We start from the raw sequence: 22,588 nt of genomic DNA on the forward strand, positions 1-22,588 counted from the left end.
ACACACCACTTTAAAAAAAAAAAAAGAAAAGAAGCTTTTGTACTTCACGTAATGACCTGGCTCCGCTGTCTTCTAAGAGTGTTCTGGACAAGCAGCTGGGTGTGTTGCACAGTCATGTCAGAAGGAGCCATTCAGTGGGGCCATTAGTGCAGTTCTCTGGGAGGCATGTTCTCTGGCCACTTAGAGTAGCCGTTGCCTACCTGTTTCCCGTGGTTGGTTCAATAAAATTTTTAGTATGGCAAGTCAAACTCCGTAAGTGCCTAGCTTTTAGTTAAATGAGCTACCTAGCAAATACTCCTTCTGCATGTGTGTCTGTGCCAGTTTTGTGATCTTTGTCAGAAATCCGTTACTGTTTTTACTGCATGGCCAGAGGTCCGTAGTATAGGCCTCTAAGATGTAACTTCTGCTCCTTTCTGCCTTTAGCTTCATGCATCTTCTTTCCAGAAAACACCGAGGTATGTGTCTGTTATTAAAACCTTTTTCTTATCACAGAAGTAACACAGATTGATTACAGAAGTTTTTTTTGATTGCAGAAGAGTTAAAGAAAAAAGGATAATGTTTGGTGACGAACATGAAAATGATGCGACATTCAAAGAAAAACACAGCATTAAAAAATCACCTATATTTTTTTCCACCTAGAAAATTTGACATTTTCTTTTTCTGAAAAATTTTTTAAAATAATTCTGGTCCAGGTTTGTGAGCTGCTTTTTTAAATTGTACTTTGGCACTGTGCCCAATCCCACATTGTCAGATATTGTTAATGCAACATATTTTTAATGGCAGTGTGGATGTGCTGGACCTAGGTGACCTAGGTGAGGCATTTAGGCGATTTCTAGTTTTTGCTATTAAAAATAACCTTATGATGAAAATCTTGCTCATATTTGCACATATTTCCATTACTCCACAGGGTGAATTTCCAGATGCAGTCACAGCACCGACAGGAGTGTGTACTTGTGTGGCTTTCACACATGTATTAGGGTGTCCTCCCTGAAAGTTGTTTCAGTCAGCACTCACATGGACATGTGACAGTGTGCTCTTTCCTTGCACGTTGGCCAGTACTTGGTGTCAGTAGCCCCTGACCTCTTCTCTTTGCTAACCCCAGGCTGAGCTGAATCTCCCCTGGCTTCCCTAACACTTTCAGGCGTATTATCCCTTCATCACACTCTGTGGGTTTTTCATTGATCGTAACGGTGAGTATAGACTTACTCATAGGATTGTTTCGTGTCTGTGTCCCCGCACTAGGCTGCAGGGTCCATGGGGGCAGGACTATATCCGGTCTATGTGCCCCATACGTCATGCTCTTTGTGCCGTGTGGAGCACCTAGACCGGATATATGTGGTCAGTGCGTGGTCACATATATGTGGTCAGTGCATGTTTGTTGAACGAATAAATGGGTGTTTTGCTAAAAACAGTTTTCTGATTTGACTAATAACTACTGCTGGCTTAACTGGGTTATTAGAGCCTAAACTTTAGGCTTTTATTGGCTATTTAGTGTTAATTTTTATCCATCATCTATGTGTGTTTTGGTCCATTTGTCTTTATATCTCTTTGATTCAGAGTTCTCTGCCTCTTCTCTGGCCCTATCGGCTCCTCCCCGAATATGGCTTTTTCCGGGGGGAGGGACAATTTCCATCTTTATTTATGCCCTTATAATCTTTTTTTGAAGATTTATTTATTTATTTTTAGAGAGAGGGAAAAGGAGGGAGAAAGAAAGGGAGAGAAGCATCACTGCAAGAGAGAAACTGATTGGTTGCCTGCCATACGTGCCCCGACCAGGGACTGAACCCGCAACCCAGGCATGTGCCTTGACCTGGAATCAAACCGGCGACCCTTCACTCTGTGGGATGATGCTCCAACAAACTGAGCCACACTGATCAGGGCCATGTTATAGACTTTTGTTTACTTCATTTATTGCCCGTTCGTTGTATTTGGCATACGGACATCTGAGAGTAAAGCGTTGAAATCGGGGACTCTCCTGGTTACTTTCCTCATGTCAGTCACCGATTGCTTCCTGCTCTTACTTCCCATCTTCTTGAGAGGCGTTCTTTTCCTATTCAGAGCTCATCATTTTGACATCGTAGGCCCAGACATGACAGATGTTCTCTGTGAAAGGCCACACGATACATAGATGAGGCTTTAGGGGCCAAATGATCCCTGTTGTAATTACTCAGCTCTGCCCTGTAGTGCTAAAGCAAACCTGGACAATGTGTAAATGAGTGAGGGTGGCTGCGTTCCAATAAAACTGTCTTGCTAGATAACTGAAATTTGAATGTCACATCATTTTCATGTTGTCACCAAACATTATCCTTTTTATTTTTCCCTCAACCATTTAAAAGTGTCAGAGCCATGCTTAGGTTAGGAGGCTGTACAAAGACAAATAGCAGGCCAGATTTGACCCATGGGCCATAGTTTGCTGACCCTGTTGCATGCCATTCCTCATAGAAATGAATCACATTTGCCTTCACCATCCTACCATTTCCTTCCCAATTTCCCAAACTCTTGCAATTGAGTGGAAGGCAAAAAAAAACCTACCTTTACGTCTAAGGGCCTTTAGCTTTCTGCAGAAAACGTGAGGTCTCTGAGTGTTTGCTTGGTCTTCTGTTATTCATCCTTGTAGAATCAGCAGCTCCGTCTTCTCCATTGTATTCTTTCCTGACTTCTGTGGATTCCGCCCTTGTATTATCTTTTGTTTCTATTTGTACTCTCTTAGCACCCTAGTTAAAGCTCTTTCCCAGAGTTGCAAAGGTCTCCTAACTGGTTGTCCATCCCTCCAAATTGAATTTTCTGCCAGATTAAAATTCTGATAGTGCCTCTCCCTAGCTCAAAATCTCCAGCATCAGTTATTGTTTACATAACCAGGAAAAATTCCTGAGTTTGGCATGTAAGGTATTCATTCTGTAGCATGACTTCAGCCTACCTTTCCCAGTTTTCTCTTTCACTACTTTCCTAATGCCTTCAGGCAAATTATACTTTTTTCTTCATTTTTGAAATCCCTTCTACCTTCATTGACCTCTTTAACATCCCCCTCTGCACTATTCTCCCCATCCTTTAAGACCCTTCTAGAAGGAAGCCTCCCATATATATAGGCCTTAATGTGAGGTATCCTTCTGTACTTTTATGCTTGACTGGTTCTTAGAGTCAGCTCTGGGTTGGAGCTGTTTATGCAATTCTGTCATTTTCCTACTTCATTGTAAGTGGGTTGAGAGAAATAATACTCTCAAAAGTGACTATTTTTTGTCCCCTGAAACATCTAGCACAGTGATAATTTAATAAATTGTTGTATTGAATCTTCAGATGGTGAGAGCCTGCTGAGATGTGAAAAATCAGTTATTTTAGGTTCTCTTGGGATTCACTGGGAGAGCTTTTGGGAATTATCTCGTAACAGATACATAGAAATGTAAAGAACAGGAGGCCGAAGCCTTTCGTGAAAGTGAGTGATACAGCCCTAGGAATCTCATCCCTCTTCCCAGGTCCCACTTCCATGTCGACCTTACGAGATACTGAGATTGTCTTCATGTTTCAGACTAAGACACAGACCTAGAAGGTCACAGTTTATAAGCAATGACAGGCCAAGTGACAATAAGAAGAAAGATTACAAAATAAAAATTTAGAAGGAAAAAATATTGATAGTGATTGTGCCTGTGCCATAGCAGCAGGTATTTGTGTTCAGGTATTTAGGTATTTGTGTTTTTCTTTATATCTTTGTAGCTTTTCTAATATGTTGTATAATGTTATACAGTCAAATCTCGGTTGTTGAACATTTTGGTTCTTGAACAATTTGGTTCTCAACTAGTTTCACAGAAAAAATGTCTCAGTTTGTCTAACAAAATTTTGGTTCTTGATTCTCAACCCAGCAACCCTTTCATGCTGATGCCTGTATGATCAGTCACATGTCTCTCAGTCAACAAAGGAGATTTGGTTTTCAAACAAATCGTTTCTCAAACAGTTTGCCAGAATGAGTCAAGTTTGAGAACCGAGGTTCTGCTGTATTTACTTGCACCTTTAAACGTAACTTCACAATCTCTCATCTACTGTAGGTCTCCCCTGCGTGGCTGTTCCCTGGACCTTGGCCGTCTGCATGTGCTCCATGCTGTGTTCCGATCATAATCTGTGCTTCCACTTGTATTTTCCGTTCATCCCATGCCCACCTTTTTACCTTACTGGGGTCTCCGTTTGCCACTGGCTTCTGTCTACCAAAACCCTCAGACCCCTGCTGTCTTAACTTGGGCCTCTCCTATCTTTACTCCCTATCTGTTGAATGCAGATAATAACCCATTACTTCCTTATTTTTCCACTTCCTCCACTGTGTGAGCTCCCTCTCTTTTCCCTCTTTTCTTAGGAGTGGGCCTTGCCTCTGAACTCAGAATACTCCAGATAGTAACTATCTCTACCTTCTGGCCCCACGTTCGCAGAGCCTTCGTGCAGCCTTACTGGTTCTTTCCTCCTCCATTTCTATTTCAACAGAGGAGTTCTTCCTTCGGCCCTTTAGGGCCAGTCGTTCCCCCAGTGCCCTGGCTCACACTGAATTCTGCCTCCCAGGGACCTTGCACCATCCGTCTCTTCCCTGCATTAGGTGTGCACTGAGTATGTGTGCAATAAACATTGAAAACTTGTAAGGAGAAGAAAATGAGTAACAAAATTTCTTTCTGGGTAGGAGTATGGGGTTGAGGCATTGAAGACTCAAGAATCTAATTGTTATAGAGAATATTAATTACCCTGGAAAATTTCAGTGTTTAGTTTAATAAAGGTTTCATCTGAATGTATTTTATACGTATGGAATGTTATAGTGTGTTTTGAGAACAGTTTTTTATCAATTTGATTTGAAATACATTTCCTTTGATAGATATTTCCTTTGCATATTATTCAGATTGATCCTTGATTTTTTTTTTTTACCGTAACTCAAACTTTTTCTTCTCTTATAGTTGGAGAACACCTTCAAATCAGTTATTGCACAGATTGGACCTGGTGGCACTATCCATCCAGAACTAAAACATAAGATAAAATTTGTAAGTATTTGATTGATTATGCATGTAGATATCATTTGTGGTTGAGTTAAAGTTGCCTGTGAGTATTTCTTAGTTTTATATTTATGCCTGATCTTTTAAAATACATTGCAGATGGCATGACTTTTCCTTTAAGATCAGAAAAAAACAGTAAATAAATTACATACTCTTAAAATATTTTGAAAAAAAATTATAAAATGTAAGCTCCTTCATAAATGTGCTCACTTCCTTTTTTCTTCCTCTCACCCCAATAAATCATTGTCAAGATCTTTCCAGGACTGCTTTTATATATAGTATATCAAATATTATTATGAATTATATAGGGTATCCCATTGTGTGGAGGTACAATATTTTACCTATTAGATTTGTTTTTGATTAACATTTGGGTTATTTCTAGTCTTGACTATTAAAAATGCTGCAGTTAATATCTTTTTTTAAAAATATATTTTATTGATTATACCATTACAGTTGTTCTATTCCTCCCTTCATTCCCCCCCACCCTACACACCCCTCCCCCACCCTTCCCCCCTTTAGTTTATGCCCACATGTCTCAAGTTCTTTAGATTCTATATTTCCCCTACTATTCTTGCCCTCCCCCTATCTATTTTTTACCTACTGTCTATGCTACTTATTTTCTGTACCTTCTCCCCGCTTCTCCTCCTCCCACTCCCCTGTTGCTAACCCTCCATGTGTTCTTCATTTCTATGGTTCCACTCCTGATCTAGCTGTCCTCTTGGTTTGCTTTTGTTTTAGGTGTGGTTATTAATAACTGTGTGTTTGCTGTCCTTTCACTGTTCATATTTTTCGTCATCTCTTTCTTATATAAGTCCCTTTAGCATTTCATATAATAAGGGCTTGGTGATGATGAACTCCTTGAACTTGACCTTATTTGAGAAGCACTTTATCTGTCCTTCCATGCTAAATGAAAGTTTTGCTGGATAAAGCAATCTTGGCTGTAGGTCTTTGGATTTCATGACTTGGAATACTTCTTTCCAGCCCCTTCTCGCCTGTAAGGTCTCTTTTGAGAAATCCGCTGACAGTCTGATGGGAACTCCTTTGTAGGTAACTGTCCCCTTTTCTCTTGCTGCTTCTAGGATTCTCTCCTTCATTTTAATCTTGGCTAAAGTAATTATGATGTGCTTTGGTGTGTTCCTTCTTGGGTCCAACTTCTTTGGCACTCTCTGAGCTTCCTGGATTTCCTGGAAGTCTATTTCCTTTGCCAGACTGGGGAAATTCTCCTTTATTATTTGTCCAAATAAATTTTCCACTCGTGGCTGTTTCTTTTCCCCTTCTGGTACCCCTATAATTCGAATGTTGGAACGTTTAAACATGTCCTGGAGGTTCCTAATCCTCTCCTCATTTTTTTGAATTCTTGTAACTTTACTTTTTCCTGTTTGGTCATTTCTTTCTTCCTTCTGGTCCACCCCCTTGATTTGAGTCCCAGTTTCCTTTCCATCACTATTGGTTTCCTGTGCATTTCCCTTCATTTCAATTAGTTTAGCCTTCATTTGTTCCTCTAATTTGTGACTATAATCAACCAGTTCTGTGAGCATCCTGATAAACAGTGTCTTGAATTGTGCATCTGAGAGTTTCGCTATTTCCTGGTCACTTAGAGTTATCAGCTCTGGGGCTTTGAGTTCTTCTAGAGCCATATTTTGGATTGTTCGTGCCTGTTATGTATGAGGAGCAGAGCCCTAGGTGTTCACCAGGGCCGGGCGACCCAGTCGCTGGGTTGTGACGCTGTATGTGGGGGCGGGGCCAAAGGAAGGCAATGGCAAGCACCCTTTGCTTCCTCCCGCCACCACGGAGGGCCTCGCGATTCGTCCCACTGCGTTCGAATGGGCCGCGCAATTCATCCCACTGCGCGCGAATGTGTGACCGAGGTCAGCCCCTGCTGGGTTCATTGCTGGGGGCTGCGCAGTCCGTCTCACTTCTCACTCCCGCCATCCCAAGCCCTCACTGGGTCCACTGGCACTACCCCAAATGCCTGGTTGCCTGGGGTCGGGGGATCCTTCCTGCCCAACCCTGCCCTGCTGCTGGCTCCGCCCCTCTTACCCGTCAGGTAGAACGGTTTGTTGTTGTTGGACTTCCGTATAGTTCAATTTTCTGTTCTTTGGCTGCGTCTTTGTTCTCCAAACCTTTGTTGTATTCAAACTTGGTTGTGGGCTAAGGTACAGTGTTTCCACCTATGCCTCCATCTTGGCAGAAGTCCTCTAATATCTCTTAACATTTATCCAGAAGTGGGGGTGGCAGAGGCATTGATTGAGATTCAATTAAATATTACTGCATTGCCCTCTCTAAGGTTGGAACAAATTTTCACTCTCACTGACAGTGAAATGTTACTATTTAGTTATTTTTTAACTTAATAACTCTTGATATTTATACTGAGCATCTTTTCATATGCATGGTAGCCATTTATATTTTTGTGTGAATTACTTTTGTCCTTGGCTTAATTTATTTGTTCTCCTTATTAATTTGTAAAAGCTCTTTGGCTGTTATGTATAGGGCCAACGGGTGTGTGCACTTACAATTTTAGAGAGAGCTGCTGACTGCAATATGAATAATCAGAGTGCCATTTTGACGCTCACTGCCTTGTGTTACTCCAGCCGAGCCCTTGTGCTTTACACGGGCGAAATGCGAAACCCTGTGTGCGGTCAGGCCCTGCGTTCTGGTTTGGGCATTTGTTCAGTGTGACTTTTTGTGGTAACGAAATATTAGAGAGATGTTAAGCATTCATGGATAGAGGATTGGTTAAGTTTTTCACCCAAACCAGGGAATATTGATGCACATAGCTCCATTAACGTAGGTGGAAGTATCTCCTTAACATATTGTTGAACCTTAAAAGCAGATTTGATAGAATGACAGGTTAGTGTTGTCCTTTCATGTAAAACTATGAATAATGTGAGGATACACAGGTTTCTGAAAGGGTGTTTTCCGAAATGCCAAACAGCTCTTTCTGGGGCGTAGGGAAGCGGAAGCTTGAGTCTGGCGCCTTAGACCTCTCGGCCATCCTGACAAGCTCAGGCGTAGGATTTTGGAATAAGTTTTACTTTATATTTTTCTGAAACTTGAACTAGAACTTTAAATAAAATACTGTTTTGAAAAATTGAGGAAAACACCAAGCTTATTGTACTTGATTGGGATAGACTGAATCCACTTCTGGGAATTTACCCTAAACGAGCAGCCGACAGGTGTGCACGATGCAGGTATGCGGGTAATCACCGCGGTGTCTGTGCCGTGTGAGTGTTGTGAAAGCTCCAGTGAACACGTTGCTCCGTACTTACCGACACGACCAGAGGTCTGTGGTTTGATATTCAAAAACTGGTTGTAGAAATAATGACTGTTGTTATATTAAATACAGGCACCTTCACGTGCACACGGACAGTGATGGCTACTAGCTGTATATTTTCTCTTTGCTTAACTGTATTTAGCAAAGTTTTCTGTAATGTCCACTGGACTTTTCTACCATTTAAAATCCTTGAAATTATGCTATAAAATTTTTTAGGTTTTTTTCTTTAATATGTGCTAAAGCTAAGTGTGTTGGCTGAGCTAAAGAACTATAGGGATTTCTGGAGAGTTGTGGCATTGCAGCGTTGTGTAAAAATAATTTCTCAACTCTGGGAGTGTTGGAAGTCACTGCTTTTTTGTTTTGTTTTTTTTTTAAACTTGAACCTGATTTTAAAATATTGCCACTCTATTGCATTCACTCAGTAATGTGGTATTTTTAAATCTTTGTTACTACTTAAATTTATGCTGTCTTATTTTGACATTTTGTCACCCAGCATTTCAATGGTATCTATTTATGTTCTACTTCATTTTCTATTTATTAGGTTGTGTCCAAGTTTCCAGAGGGATTGCGTGTTTCTAAACTGCTTAGAGAGTTCGAGGTGAGTGTTTTCTTTTTCACCAGCCATGCGTTTTTTTGGCGTATGTTTTTCTTGATAGAAATACTGTTGCTCCCTGGATCCTCCAGGTCTGTGCTCCAGAACTTAAACATCGTGTTTTGAATTTTGAAGTCCTTTGCTTTACGAAAAGAGTTCAGCATATGGTCCTTAATAAATACTTCATGATGCACAGGCAGGATATTTTTACCACCTCTTATTCTGATATTGTTGGAGTGAAAGTTGTTTTTAATGTCTGATAATACCACATGGCAGAGGGAAGTGGAGAAACATGATACCTCTCCACGGCTTACGGGACCCCTTTGGAGAGGGTTGTGGCAGGACCACAAAGCTGAAGGTACGCACCCCCCACTGACCCAGCAGCTCCACGTCCACGCATGCGCTTTGGAGAAACTCTTACATGTGTGCACATGGAGGCATGCATAAGACATGTGCACATTGCAGCACAGTAAAAAACTGGAAACAGATTACGTGGCCATCAGTAGGAGAATGGATAAATAAATTGGGGTTGACACTTAGGCAATGGAATGATATGTAGTAGATAAAGTAAAGGATCTAGATTTGTTCCAGAACATGAAACATTTTTGGAACCATCATAATTAGTGAAAAAACATCAAATCGCTGAATGATAATTCAGATACTGCCATATAACCAATTTTTACAAATGGGTTAAATCCTATACCTGCTTTAGCCACTGCGTTCTGAGGGGCTTTCATACAGTGATTCATTAGATTTCACCACACACTGAGGCTCAGAGATGTCACTTCTGTAAGGGTCAGAGAGCTGGTGTGGGTGGAGTCGGGGTTGGAGCCCCGGGCAGCCCGTCTCTCAGAGCCCTGAGTTTAACTGCCGAGCTGTAGAAGCCGTCCTACATTTGCAGACATGAACACAGACATTGGGAGACACTGTAGCATAATGGTTAGGGTCCATCGCTTCTGTGCATCTGTTTTATGGGTGATATGTAAATCAGGATAATATTACCTAATTTTATAGGGTTTTGTGAAGTTTAAATGACTCAAACATAAAGCACTTAGAACAGTGCCTGCCACATAGTAATTGTTCAATAAATGTTAAAAGAAGAAAATTCAGAGAAAATACATGTCATCCCTCAGATAGTGATGAAGAACATTTAAATTCACCTCTTTTAAAAGAAATGTATCTTTTAGAACCACAGAGTGTTTTTCAAGCAGGCACATGGGAGAAGCTATAACCAAGGCTTTTGGTGTTTTTTGGATTAATAAGTTATGACTTATCTAATGAAATTACGGAATCATATTAAATAATTAAAATATTAAATGATGTAATCATATTAAATCATATTAAATGCTATAATCATATTAAATCACATAATTAAATCATATATCACAACATTTCGGGTAAAATCAACCTCCTGTGCCAGACGCACAACTCAGAGTGAGCAGTTTTCTATCACACACATTTCAGCAAACGTAGCTTCTTATAATAAAATTTAGGGTGTTAAGGTTACGAGGTGACAGTCCTGGAGAAATTAAAATAAACCTTTTAATGTTACAGGGAAGATCTTTCTTTGCCTCTCTTAGTAAACAGACAGGCAGAAATTCAATTTTATGATGATAAAGGTCTACTAAGTTTAGATTTAATTTAACCTTTTTTGTAATTTTTTAACTGGATGTGATATGTAGCGACCTGTGTGGTTTGTCCTCTTGAAACACCTAGTCAAAGGTCTGCCGTTTTTCTAAATCCCTTAGTAAGTTGCTAATTAAAGGGAAGATAGTACATTAGCAGTGCAGTTTTGGAATCTTCCTGGACCTCCACGTAAAGATGGGGAGAGAAACCGGGTAGCAGAACCAGCAATCCACAGTGTTTACAGTGAAATTGGGGAATACAAACAGCAGAAGGAACTGGTGAGAATGGTCACCTCCAGGGAGGCAGTCCCTTGGGTGACCGTCGGGTCGGAGTGGGACAGAAACTTTTTGCTGTGAACCCTTTTGAGACTTTTGAATATCACTTATTCAAAAACTAATAAACTATATATAAAAATCCTTTCCAAAGTGCCCTTTTGTTTAACTGAATTGCATATTCATAGTGCCTAAGGAGAAGGTAGAGAAACCATTGAAGTAACTAATGAACATAAAAGGGAAAGAAGCTGTAATACACACGTGATGGACAAAGAAAGAGAGATGCTAAGCCTAGTTCACCAGCACCCTTCCCATGTCCTCTACCAGTTCTTTCCCTCTCGGGGTACTCGTGCATGGCTCTCAGTCTGTGAGTGACCCATTTAAACCCTGCCCTGACTGATGCCAGGCTCCCCTGGGAGAAGTCCTCAGGAGTTGAGTGGACTCTCAGACCATCACAGCAGCAAGTTATGTGTTGTATTCGAGTGTTTGCCTTCTGTGTACCGGTCCACAGCCTGCAAGGGACTGACGTCGGAGCTCGGATTTCCTACAAAAACCTAGTCCGAGGAAGAGAGCAGTAATTATGTCAACGTAATATATGTGACTCATCTGCGTTAACCTTGGTCAGGGAGACGGAAGTTTCATTAAGAGTTTGGATTTTTAATGGGAGGGTTTATTAACAAGGGCAAAGTTAATAGGTCACTGTGCCCCTTAAACCCAACCGGTGTATTGCCCTGAATGCCCGGTCCGCGGGCCTGGCTGTGACGCGCGCGCAGAGGCGTCACAAAGGTAGGTGGTCCAGCTTCAAGAGTGCAAAAGGCAGCAACGTCCGGGAACCCAGTCGCCCTGACTACGCCGACCCCGCTTCACTGTGATAATGGGTAACTACCTGAGCAGCTACCTGGGCATGTGCCGAAGCACGGCCAATGCCACACTACAGCCCCCCACCCGAGTGCGCCGGACCCTCGAGTCCATGCCCTCCCTTCGCCAGCGCCGCCCGGACCAGATCCGAGACCCCTGCCTCCACCCGAAGCGGCGGCGCTTGGTCCCGACCCAACCCCAGCCCGCGCTGTCTGGCAGAAACTGTGCCGAATGCCGGAGGGCGAGGATGTACGCGGTTTGGAGGTACTTGCCCAGCCAGCCGCCCGGCCCGACCCCCATGGGGCTGGATATTTACGGCACCCCGAAGAGTATGATGCAGCACCAGCTCTGGTACCCTCGCCGCCGTCGACGCTTCCAGAGCCCGGTGACGATTAAAATTACTCCTCCTGGGAGCAAACCAAACTTCTATATATGTCCACCCCCCGAAGAGCCCCCAGACCCCTGTGCCAAGGAGACTGTGCTGAAGGCTCTCAGCCAGTGCAATAAGGGGAAAAGGAAGTTCAATGAACCGCTCTGGTTGGAGGTCCCGGACAACAAGAGAAGCCGGCCGTCTGCCTTCAGACCTGTAGTGAGGGATGATGGAGCGACCCTTCCCTCTGTGCCCAGGCCTGAGCCTCTGCGCCAGGTGCCCTTGGTGTAGAGAGAAGGACACTGACCCCCGCCCCCCCCCCAGCCCGAGCCCTCCCTGTCTGCTGCCCACCACCTGCAAAAACACCACCAGCCCAGGCCACACAGTCGTGTCCTCTGCTGGAGAACCGGCAGCTTGCGGTCACCCTTGTGTCCTGTAAGTCAAGGCCCTGCGACCACCACCGCCTGCTGAGACGCCAACCCACAGTTCTTTTACTACGGTGAGCCGGGCCCTTCCCCTTCAATGAGTGGAAGACCCCACTGTGCCTCCCACCACCCCTCCTGACAGGTCTGCCAGACCCCCAAACCCCGCCCCCCTTACCTGTGCGCACCCACACGCAGAGTCACTGCTACCTCCGACCCTGGCCTTCCTCCCGCTCACCCACTCCTCCTGCCTTTTCCCAGAAAGGCGTCTTTCTCCCTTGTTTGCCCAGTTCGTATAAGCGAAAAGTTTGTGCCTGTTCTAAGTAATAATTACAGGCAGCATTATCATCATGAAGAAAAGAGCATACTTAGTATCTATTCTGTCTGTATTCTGTGGTTTATAAAATACTTTATATAATTTTTTCCCTTTCCACGGCAAGAAAATCAAACAGTGCACTGGAGGAAATGCACTGGTGCCTGGTGGTTTATCCCAGCTTCCAGGGTGAAACAGACACAATTTTATGGAAATATTTTTAAAACACGTTATTGCGTGTTGAAAGTGGTAGTGGATATTCTTTTTCTGCAGATAAGCTGTCAACAGCTTTATTATGATTTTTGCATCTTGCACATTCCCCTCGTTAAAAAATAAAGATGGATGCTTTATAGTCAGACATTGTTGAAAATGAGAGGTAAAAGGGTCTCCTGATTTTCACTTCAATTCACCCTATGCTCTGAAAGATGTTGGCTTTCGAGTTTTGTAGTAAGGGGCGAGGGTCTCTTGGTTTGGGTTGCCTGCGCATGGAAGCAAGCCTTTACTGTGGCGCCTGCGCTCACTGATCCTTACAAGTTGAGCTTGGCTAAGTCCAGATTAAAGCACTGTCCAAGGGTGTCTGTATAGATTATATTTCTGTTATCTAACATTGCTGTTCCATGTTATTCCTTTTTTTCCTTTTTTTACGACAGGTAGTTTTTAAAGAGCAACTTTCACCAAAAAAATTGGGCTTCTTAAATGTGACAGAACTCGTTGGGGCTCTTAGTGACATTCTCTACGTGGAGTTCAGGGAAGGAGAGCAAGACCTGCTGCTGTTCGATGCTGATCTGAAGCCCCTGCCTCGTGGTGAGTGCATGACGCACACCTGAGTTTTAGTTTTCCCTGTAAGGACAAGCAAGAAGAGCACACTGGTTATGTAGGATTCTTTGTTATAACCAAGCAGATCACTCGTTAGCCTTGAAAATGTTAGAATTTTTATATAGCCTTCCAGACTTTTTTCATTGTATATGTAAATGTAGCTAGGTTTTAAAAGTAATATTTGCTTTTTAAACAATGCCAGCAATGCAGAGGTGGCAGCTAAAGGCTTTAGTGGGTCTCCTTAAGGACCTTTTCTGTGTTACATAGTTTTATAACATATGCAAACTTTTCTTACACAGAACAGTATTATATAAATATTGAATACATCCTTGCTTTTTATACTTCATACATGTGCATGTTTTTTCCATATCAGCACATACAGGTCATTCTAACTTCATTCTTTTTAACTACATGTAATTCTTCTACGTGACTACATAATAATTCACTGAATCTCGCATTGATGGACACGACTGTATCTATTTTTCATCACTACAAAAAAATACAGTGATAAATATTGTATCTGCCCCTTTGTGTACTTACTAGCTTATTTTTCAGGCACCCTTATGGTTTGGGATGTATCTGGGGTTGGTTTTAATGTGCCAAATTCTTGTAATCATCATATATGTGTAAATTGAACAATATCTGAGATTGATTTGGGAATTCCCTAAAAATGAAGGCATCATATCGCACACTGCTAAGTAGTCACATACACGCTGCATTAAGCAACAGTGAATGTTCACTGCTAAATCTGGAGAATAAATAAATTGTTATCAGAAGGTTGAAAAATAAACAACCAATCACCAAAGTTTAGAAGCCTTACTAGAATCTCCCTGTCCCCCAACGTAAATTTAAGATTTGTTCCCACCTGGGACTTCCCTTATACGTCTCCATACTGAGAGGCTCTGCAAAGACGGGTTTGGATCTCATTTGTCACTGTGTACCCTGGGCCTGGCACAGAGGACGTGCTCAGCGACGGTTATAAAAATACTTGCACAGATAGATACATTGTACTTAGGATGCTCTCTCGGTCGTTTCAGATGGAGCCGTTTCATCAGTGAAAAATACAGGTTTCATTCAATCAGATAAGAAAATAGAAGCCCAAACCTGTGTCTCTAGTCCCCCTAGAAATGCATCGTCTGCTGCTGCTCTTAAGGAGAACACATGGGCTTGGTCTTTTAAAAATCATAAAGAGCCAGAACAGAAGCTTTACAAGAAGCCTAACCTGGTGGTGAAGCCTTTACAGCTGGTGAGTGAGGTTTACGGGCTCGTGCGCTGGAGACTCAGCCTTATGGGGAGCAACTGAGCGCATGGCTCCTGAAAGCAGAATTCCGTTTCAGAAAAGTCTGATTCCTGGGTAGTCAGTTTATGCAGCATTTGTTCTGGTTTTCAGTCTTTTTTCCCTTGAGTCTCGTTTAAAAGTTTTCATGTGGCTTTGAGAATTGACCTCTCTCAAGGTGACATCGCTGTCTCTTTGTCTACATTTTTCAAAATGTAGGCTTGAAAATGCTGCACTGCTTTAGAGGGAGGAATCGGGAAGCCTTGTGTTAGCCGTAGGTTCAGCCTTGGCCACAAACTGCCCTGCCCGCTCCTCAAGTAGGGGAGCCTTGGTTTTTCCTCTTTCGTGCCATCTCTGCACAATTTCTCCCTTTCTGCGCTCTCTGTTACTTCCTTTGTTGTTGCTGAGGAGCGAATTGCTTACTCTCCTTCCCTCCTACCCTCTATACCTGCTTCTTTCATGGAAGGAAGACATTTTGTTAGGAGAGCCTGTGTTTTCTGGACAACAGGAAGGCCCAAAGGAAAATAATTTAGAATGAGTGCTGAGAAACCCTACTTTTGAATATAAGACTAGTGTGGAATTTAATCCATTCTTTCAAGTTACCTTTTTCGGTAAGGTTGGGTAGGATGAGAATCTGCCATAGCTCAACCTTTTTGAAGGACCATGTGTTTAGTTTTGTATATGGTGTTTGTGCGACACATTTTTAACTCTTTACCTAATATCACAAGGCAGTAGTTTTGACCTAGTTAAGGATCACCTCAGGAATTTTTAAATGCATTCTTATGGACCCCATTCCCAAGTATTCTGAGTTAGTAAATGTGGGCTGAAGCCCAAGACTCTCCAGATTTTTAATTTCCTAAGTGATTCTGATACAGGTGACTCATGAAATATACTCTGAGAAATGTCATAGAGTTTGAGATGTCCACCCAAAGATTTATGGTGGCTTCTTTGATTTCTTTTTTAACTTGTAGCAAGTAGAAATGGACAGATCGCAGCTCAACCTGGCAGTGGCCCACATCGACATCCCACCAGATGCTGTACGGGACAAGAAGCTGTGCAGACTGCCACCCTTAGACCCCAGCACCCTTGTGGGAGTCTTTGTGGAATACGTCATCTCTCCTAGTCAGTTCTACGTCCGGATCTACAGCCGGGACTCATCGGAGTTGCTTGAAGACATGATGATTGAAATGCGGTAGGAGTCTGTTATTGTCAGTGTATCTTTCGTGTACTTCCTTTTAAATCAGTAGTCTTCAAACATTTAGGCCTCAGGACTTTTAAAAATTAAGGACCCCAGAGAGCTTTTGTTTATTGTTATTTATCATGTAGAAATTAAAACTGCAAAAATTTAAAAATATCTTCTGTTTAGTCCTGGCTGGTGTGGCTCAGTGGATTGAGTGCTGGCCTGTGAACCAAAGGGTCACTGGTTCAATTCCCGTTCAGGGCACATGCCTGGGTTGTGGGCCAGGTCCCCATTTGGGAATGTGTGAGAGGCAACCACGCACTGTTTCTCTCTCTCTCTCTCTCTCCCCCTCCTATCCCCTCTCTCTAAAAATAAAATAAATAAAATCTTAAAAACAAATATCTTCTGTTTTAAAATAATGGTAAGTACATTTGTGTGAATATGAATAACATTTTTATGAAAATAACTTTTGTAAACTAGAAGAGTGGCATTGGTGTACTTTTTGTAGCTCTCTTTTTTGTATCTGAATTAATAGAAGAAAGTTGGATTTTTTAATGTCTGCTNTGAGAGGCAACCATGCACTGTTTCTCTCTCTCTCTTTCTCTCCCTCCTATCCCCTCTTTCTAAAAATAAAATAAATAAAATCTTAAAAACAAATATCTTCTGTTTTAAAATAATGGTAAGTACATTTGTGTGAATATGAATAACATTTTTATGAAAATAACTTTTGTAAACTAGAAGAGTGGCATTGGTGTACTTTTTGTAGCTCTCTTTTTCGTATCTGAATTAATAGAAGAAAGTTGGATTTTTTAATGTCTGCTTCTTGTTTTGTGTGAAGTATGTAAATCTTGTTTTGTGTGGAGTATATAAATACCCCCAGATGCATAGTTGGGAAAAGGAGTATTTTAATAACCTTTTCAAAGCATTGTGGATATTCTTTGATAATGTACCAAACTTGACAGGTAGGGGTTTCTTGAAGATTGGCCGCAGTCTGGAATTTGAACTTTGTGTACTTGGCTGTGGCCTGCCCTGGCATTTTGAATGGATCAGGGACTGGCTGTGTGATTCAGGCCCCAGTGCAAAGCACCCAGGCTCCGTGTTTGACAGTTACTAAGAAGTCCAAGACAGCAGCGGCAGAGCACTGCAGCAGTCACAGGGCCCTTGTCCGTGTGGGCTCAGCGACCCTGACCCCGAGTGGATCCGTGACCCCCATCTCTGATTCAAAACCTCACGCTCTGGTCATTTGGGAAGTAACGGTTCGCTGAGTTACGTCGATCTTCCAAATGTCGACTCGTTTTATCACGTAATATTTTTTTAAAATCACCTTTGTTAGTATCTCATTGATCTCATCAGAAAAGTACTAGGAAGCCGTCAAGCCGATGGTGGTGAATGCAACATTTTCCAAAATTCTAATTTTCATTTGAAAGCTTTGTATTTGACCACTGACAAAGATATCGTCGATGTTTTCCTTGAAGTGACAGGCTCACTTCATTTTTGAAAAAAATGTGTGAAATACCCGAGTCGGAATAAACGTAGTTGGTTAGCAGCCCTTTCGAGTGAAAATGGTGTCCACGAAAACAATGTCTAGTTTACCTTCCAAGTAAAAACAAGACTCTGTCTTCGTCACGGAGAATATTGACAAGATGGTTGCTCAGTGGTTGAGAGTTAATAACTTTAACAATTTTTGTTGCTTTATCAAGGGCATCTTTAAGTGAAATTAGCCTCTTTTTTCTTTTTTTATTTAATGTGACAAGTAAATGACCACTAGGAAAGGGACAAATAAATGACCACTGGTAAAATTTGGTGCCACTGCCTTGGTTCAGCTGAGCCACGTGACGTGCACCCACCACACCGTCGACGCCAGTGTTAGCACAGACCTTCCTGAAAAGGTGTTATCAGGGTTTTAGGGGTTTGCGAACTACGCTTGGGGAACCACTGCTCTACATTAGCCCCTTTCTGTACTGAAAAATGATGCCCGTGTTAATAAACACCAGGTAAAATGTGTGCATTTTCAGGAACTTTATATTTATCCATGAGTGTCTGATTTTTACACTGGTGTCACATGTAAGAATATTTTTATTATTTATTTTGTGCCTTTCTAAAAGCCCTTTATGTTTTCTTTCCTGTTTACAATTATACCACATTCTGTACTCAGCGCCCACCCAAGAACACCTGGCGTACCGTTAGTCACATAATAATCACGCAGTAAAAATATCTCACGTATCCCACTTCTTTGTGCCTGTCAGGCTCAGTGTACATCTCAAAGCTCACTTGCTGGCTCAGCGACCTTGAAGTGACTTGACTTTTCTGGGCCTGGTCTTCTAATTTCCAAAATGGGGATGATGGTAATAGTGTCTTTTGCGTAGCGTTGTGGACATGTAAGTGCTTAGGACAGTCTAGCTGAAACGCTGGCCACTTGATGATGAGCACTTGACCTGCTGCTGCTTGCTGTTGGGACACGGAGGCGCTGGCAGTACCAGGGGGGGACAGGCACGGTCTTTACTCTGTGAACTCTGATTAGCTGGGGAGAGAGGTGAGGGCTGAGGGGCCTGCTGTGTGATGCCAGTTGTTCTGCTCAGCAGGGCAGAGATACTTGAGCTGGGCCTCAAACACGAGTGACAGTTTGCCAGCCAAGGAGGTGTGAGCCGTGTGCTCGGGGAACAGCAGGTGGGGAGGTAGCATCGCGGCTGGGTGAGGTTGGGGGAAAGTAACTGCATGTGGAGCAGGAAGGGCGGGGGAGAGCTAGGGTGCTCCAGGAAGGGTTGCAACTTATTCTGTAGACCGGCGGTCCCCCACCGTTCCGGAATCAGGGACCAGCTCCGTGGAAGACAGTTTCCCCAGGGACCTGGGGTAGGGAGCCGCTTCCAGGCTGATTCAAGCACATTACATTCAAGCTCACCTCCTGCTCTGTGGCCTGGTTCCTAACAGGCCCAGGCCGCTACCAGTCCGTGGCCTGGAGGTTGGGGACCCCTGCTGTAGACAGTTTTAAGAAAGAAAGAACACCCACAGGTTAGTGTTTCGGAAGGCTAACTCTAGCTGCGGTGTGGAGAATGGATGGAGTGAAAGGGAAGAGAGTCATTAATAGGCAGTGTTGGTGAGAGAGAGAGAGAGAGTGGAAAGGAGGAGAGATTAGAGAGGAATTAGGAAGGTGTCATTGTCAAGTCGGAATGGCATTGAGACGGATAGGAGAGGAAAGGGGCGTCTGAAAGCTGTGCCAGCTCTGGAGATTAGGCAGGTTGGAGGGGAGGTTACAGGTTAGACATTACATGTAGTGCATCCAGGTGACCATGACATAGCGAATGGGCGATGCTGAGTGGACAGTGTTAGGATTAGGTATAGCCACTGTTTCAGACGTAAAACTTAGCCATAGTAGCATGCAGATAAACGTTTATTCCTTCTTCCCATAATAGTCCGTGTATAAGCAATGTAGATGGATAGCGTAGCTCCAGGTGTTTTCTGTCTCGCTGCCCCAGACAATGGGGCCCGTATTGGCCCATCCGTACGGTCCAGGATGTAACTCACCAGCAGATCCACTTGGACTTCTTCATTCCAGCCAGTGGGAGGGGGGGAAAGGGGGCCAGGGCTTGGAGGTATTCCCTTTTCTTTGAAAGACGCAAGGTATATTTCCACACTTCACTTTTTTCTAACGATTTTATTTATTTATTTTTAGAGAGTGGGGAAAGGGTAGAGAAAGTGAGAGAGAGAAGCATAGATGTGTGAGGGAGACATCAATGTGTGGTTGCCTCTCGCTTGCCCCCAGTGGGGAACCTGGCCCACAGCCCAGGCATGTGCCCTGACTGGTGACCCACAGTCTGCAAGGTGGTGCTCAATCCACTGAGCCACACCAGCCAGGGCTCTGCACTGCACCTTTTAAAAAATTGTGGTAAAATGCCCATTAATTCACCATCTTAATCATGCACACTCACTTTTTCTCACACCCCATTGGCCAGAACATAGTATTCACCTAGCCACATGTATTAGCTGTGAGGGAGCCTGGGAAATCTGAATGGCTACACACTCAGTTAAAAATAGGGATTCCATTACTACAAACTAGAGAGAGAAGAATGAAAATTGAGGGACAACTAGTGTCTTTCTCATTTAGTTGGAATTAAAGTCTTAAAGCACAGAAGGGATGCAGGGTCCGAATTAGAGATGATTCCACTTCCATGTGGAATCTAAAGAAGTAAATGAACGAACACACAAAATCGGAACAGACTCACAGATACGGAGAACAGACTGGTGGTTGCTAGAGGGGGAGGTTGGTGGGCTTGGTGAGAAGGGGGGGGGTTGAGAAGTAGATACCAAGTAATCGTGGGGTTACTCGGGGTTGTGGACTACAGCACAGGGACTGCAGTCGGTGATAGTGTAGTAACTATGTACGCTGCTAGGTGTGTACTTAAAATAGCGGGGGGATCACTTTGTAAGGCAGATGATTAGTTTAACCTCTGAGCTGTTCACCTGAAACTAATAGTATTAATTGTAAGAAAATAATATTAATTGTAAGAAAAAATCCCCCCTCCCCTCAAAAAGAAAAAAAAAAGGGGAGAGATTTCAGACCATCAGTGAGATTCAGGAAAATATGACGGGACAGCCGATGGCAATTGGGAGACCTGTGTGAGGTCCCACGGTGCCTGCTTTGAAGGGGACGGAGGCATCATTGTCCTATATACAATGGTTCTTGTAGCCTGTTCCATTAATGTCTCTATTTTTCTTAACAACAACAAAAAAAGACAGAATCATCAATTTAACAGAAGCAGTATAAGATACAAAAATGGATGAGAGGGTGTACAGCAAGGATAATAATATTTGAGCATTTACTACATTGGACTCTGTGCTAAACATTCACATATTGTGACTAAGAATTGGTTACCACCACCTCTGTCTTCCACAAGGAAGGTGAAGCACAGAAGTTGCAGCTAGTAAACGATGGGGTCGGGGCGTGAACCCAGGTTACTGGTTTTACAGCCCGAGCTCTTAGTTTGTTGTGCTTCCCAAAGACAAGACCCCAGAGAACCCAGACTTTGGAGGCAGTTACAGAACCAGTAAAGGAATAATGGTGGGCGAGGTAGTAATGGGAGAAAAGAGTGTCCTGGGGTCCAAGCAGGATGGAGTGCGAACGAGGACAGGATCGGGTCATTCTGCAGAGGGAGCGAGTGTACTGACAGCCAAGGAGAAAGGCTGTTGGATTTGGGAATTAACACACCATTGGTGTCTTTAAAAATGTCCATTTTAGGAAGTTCTGGGGAATGAAGCTGGAATCCAGAGAACTGGAGGTAAAATGAGAGTGTAAGTTTCTATTTGAAAACATTTGCTGATGAAGAGAAGGGATTTGGATAAGAAAAGGGAAAATAAAACTAATTGGTACTAACAAGCATTAACAAATCAGAAAAAGTGATGATTTTTTTTTTTGCTTTCTGCCTAGACTTTCTTGCTTTCGATACATCAGTAAAAACTGTCTTTAATTCTTCCTCCCTGACGGGTTTCCACATTGTGGAATTCCACAGGCGCTGTTATTCTAATCAGCTGGTTTCCGATCGGTACGTCATGCCAGAACCTTTTATCCACCCGGGACATCTCTGTTGTGTGAAGATTTCGGAGGATAAGTGGTGGTATCGGGTCATTATCCACCGAGTCCTCGGGAAACAGGGAGTCGAAGTGTTCTACCCCGACTTTGGCAATATTGGAACCGTCCAGAAGTCCTCCCTGAGGTTCCTCAAGTGAGTTAACAGATTTGATAAGCACAACTTACATTTTGAATCATGACCCCGGAGCTCTGTGGGGTTAGGGTCTCTTTGTTTTCTCTTGCCTTCTTCCCTCTGTCCTTCTTCCCTGCTTACCACTCCTTGTTCTCGGTGCAGACTTGGCGAATGGTGGTTTAGTTTCGCACGTGGGTTGTAATCTCTGTGTCTTCTTTAATGTGACTGTGAATCCGAAATGGACCATGAAACTGAACCTCAGCCTCTTATTAAGAAAAGGTTTCTTTGGGTTCCAAGTTGCATTGACATAGCATGAAGCTCACACTCTTCCTACCTATATTTTAACGGCATGCTTTTCAAAAACCACTATATCTTATCATTTTCTCTTAGATGGCTTAAAGTGTTAAGACACTAATTTAAAGTCATGAACAAAATACTCTGAAATGGTGGGAGTAGCTAAAATCAAGAAACCCCATAACATGCAGTTGGAAACTGTGGTTAAATATTCGTGGATTTGATGATCTGTTGCAGATGCTGCTACACAAAGCTTCCGGCCCAGGCTATTCCTTGCTCTCTGGCTTGGGTGAGACCAGTGGAGGTGCGTGTGCTTGTTTCCCCTTAACCCGAAAACGCCTGATGCCGGGAGCAGTTCTGGGTTCTCAGGATGGGAAAGTAAAACCTGGGGTGAACCCTCACAGAAATCATCGTAGATAACAGGGGAGGCAGACACGTAGCAGAAGCAGTGGTACTGGGTCGTATCTGTCCGATTTTTGACATGGTGTGCGGTGGAGGTGAACGAGGCAGAGCACACATCTCTGTTCAGGGTAATCAGGGAGGGTCCTGTAGTAGAGGTGCCGTTTGAACGGAGCTGTGAG

The 22,588-nt window shown here is 43.1% G+C and overlaps 1 protein-coding gene across 1 annotated transcript in view; it reads left to right on the forward strand.

The window, feature by feature from the left end:
* Positions 1-22,588, forward strand: part of TDRD5 (tudor domain containing 5) — a 44,207-nt gene that overhangs the window by 8,079 nt on the left and 13,540 nt on the right. The window contains exons 5-11 of the mRNA XM_037034985.1: positions 4,923-5,006; positions 8,834-8,890; positions 13,396-13,549; positions 14,599-14,807; positions 15,809-16,029; positions 21,522-21,734; positions 22,245-22,311. Coding sequence (XP_036890880.1) covers positions 4,923-5,006; positions 8,834-8,890; positions 13,396-13,549; positions 14,599-14,807; positions 15,809-16,029; positions 21,522-21,734; positions 22,245-22,311 — 1,005 coding nt within the window. The remainder of the gene's footprint in view (positions 1-4,922; positions 5,007-8,833; positions 8,891-13,395; positions 13,550-14,598; positions 14,808-15,808; positions 16,030-21,521; positions 21,735-22,244; positions 22,312-22,588) is intronic.

This window comes from Sturnira hondurensis, unplaced genomic scaffold, assembly GCF_014824575.4.
Source record: "Sturnira hondurensis isolate 20B ecotype Veracruz unplaced genomic scaffold, ASM1482457v3 Scaffold0022215, whole genome shotgun sequence".
Lineage (NCBI taxonomy): Eukaryota > Metazoa > Chordata > Mammalia > Chiroptera > Phyllostomidae > Sturnira > Sturnira hondurensis.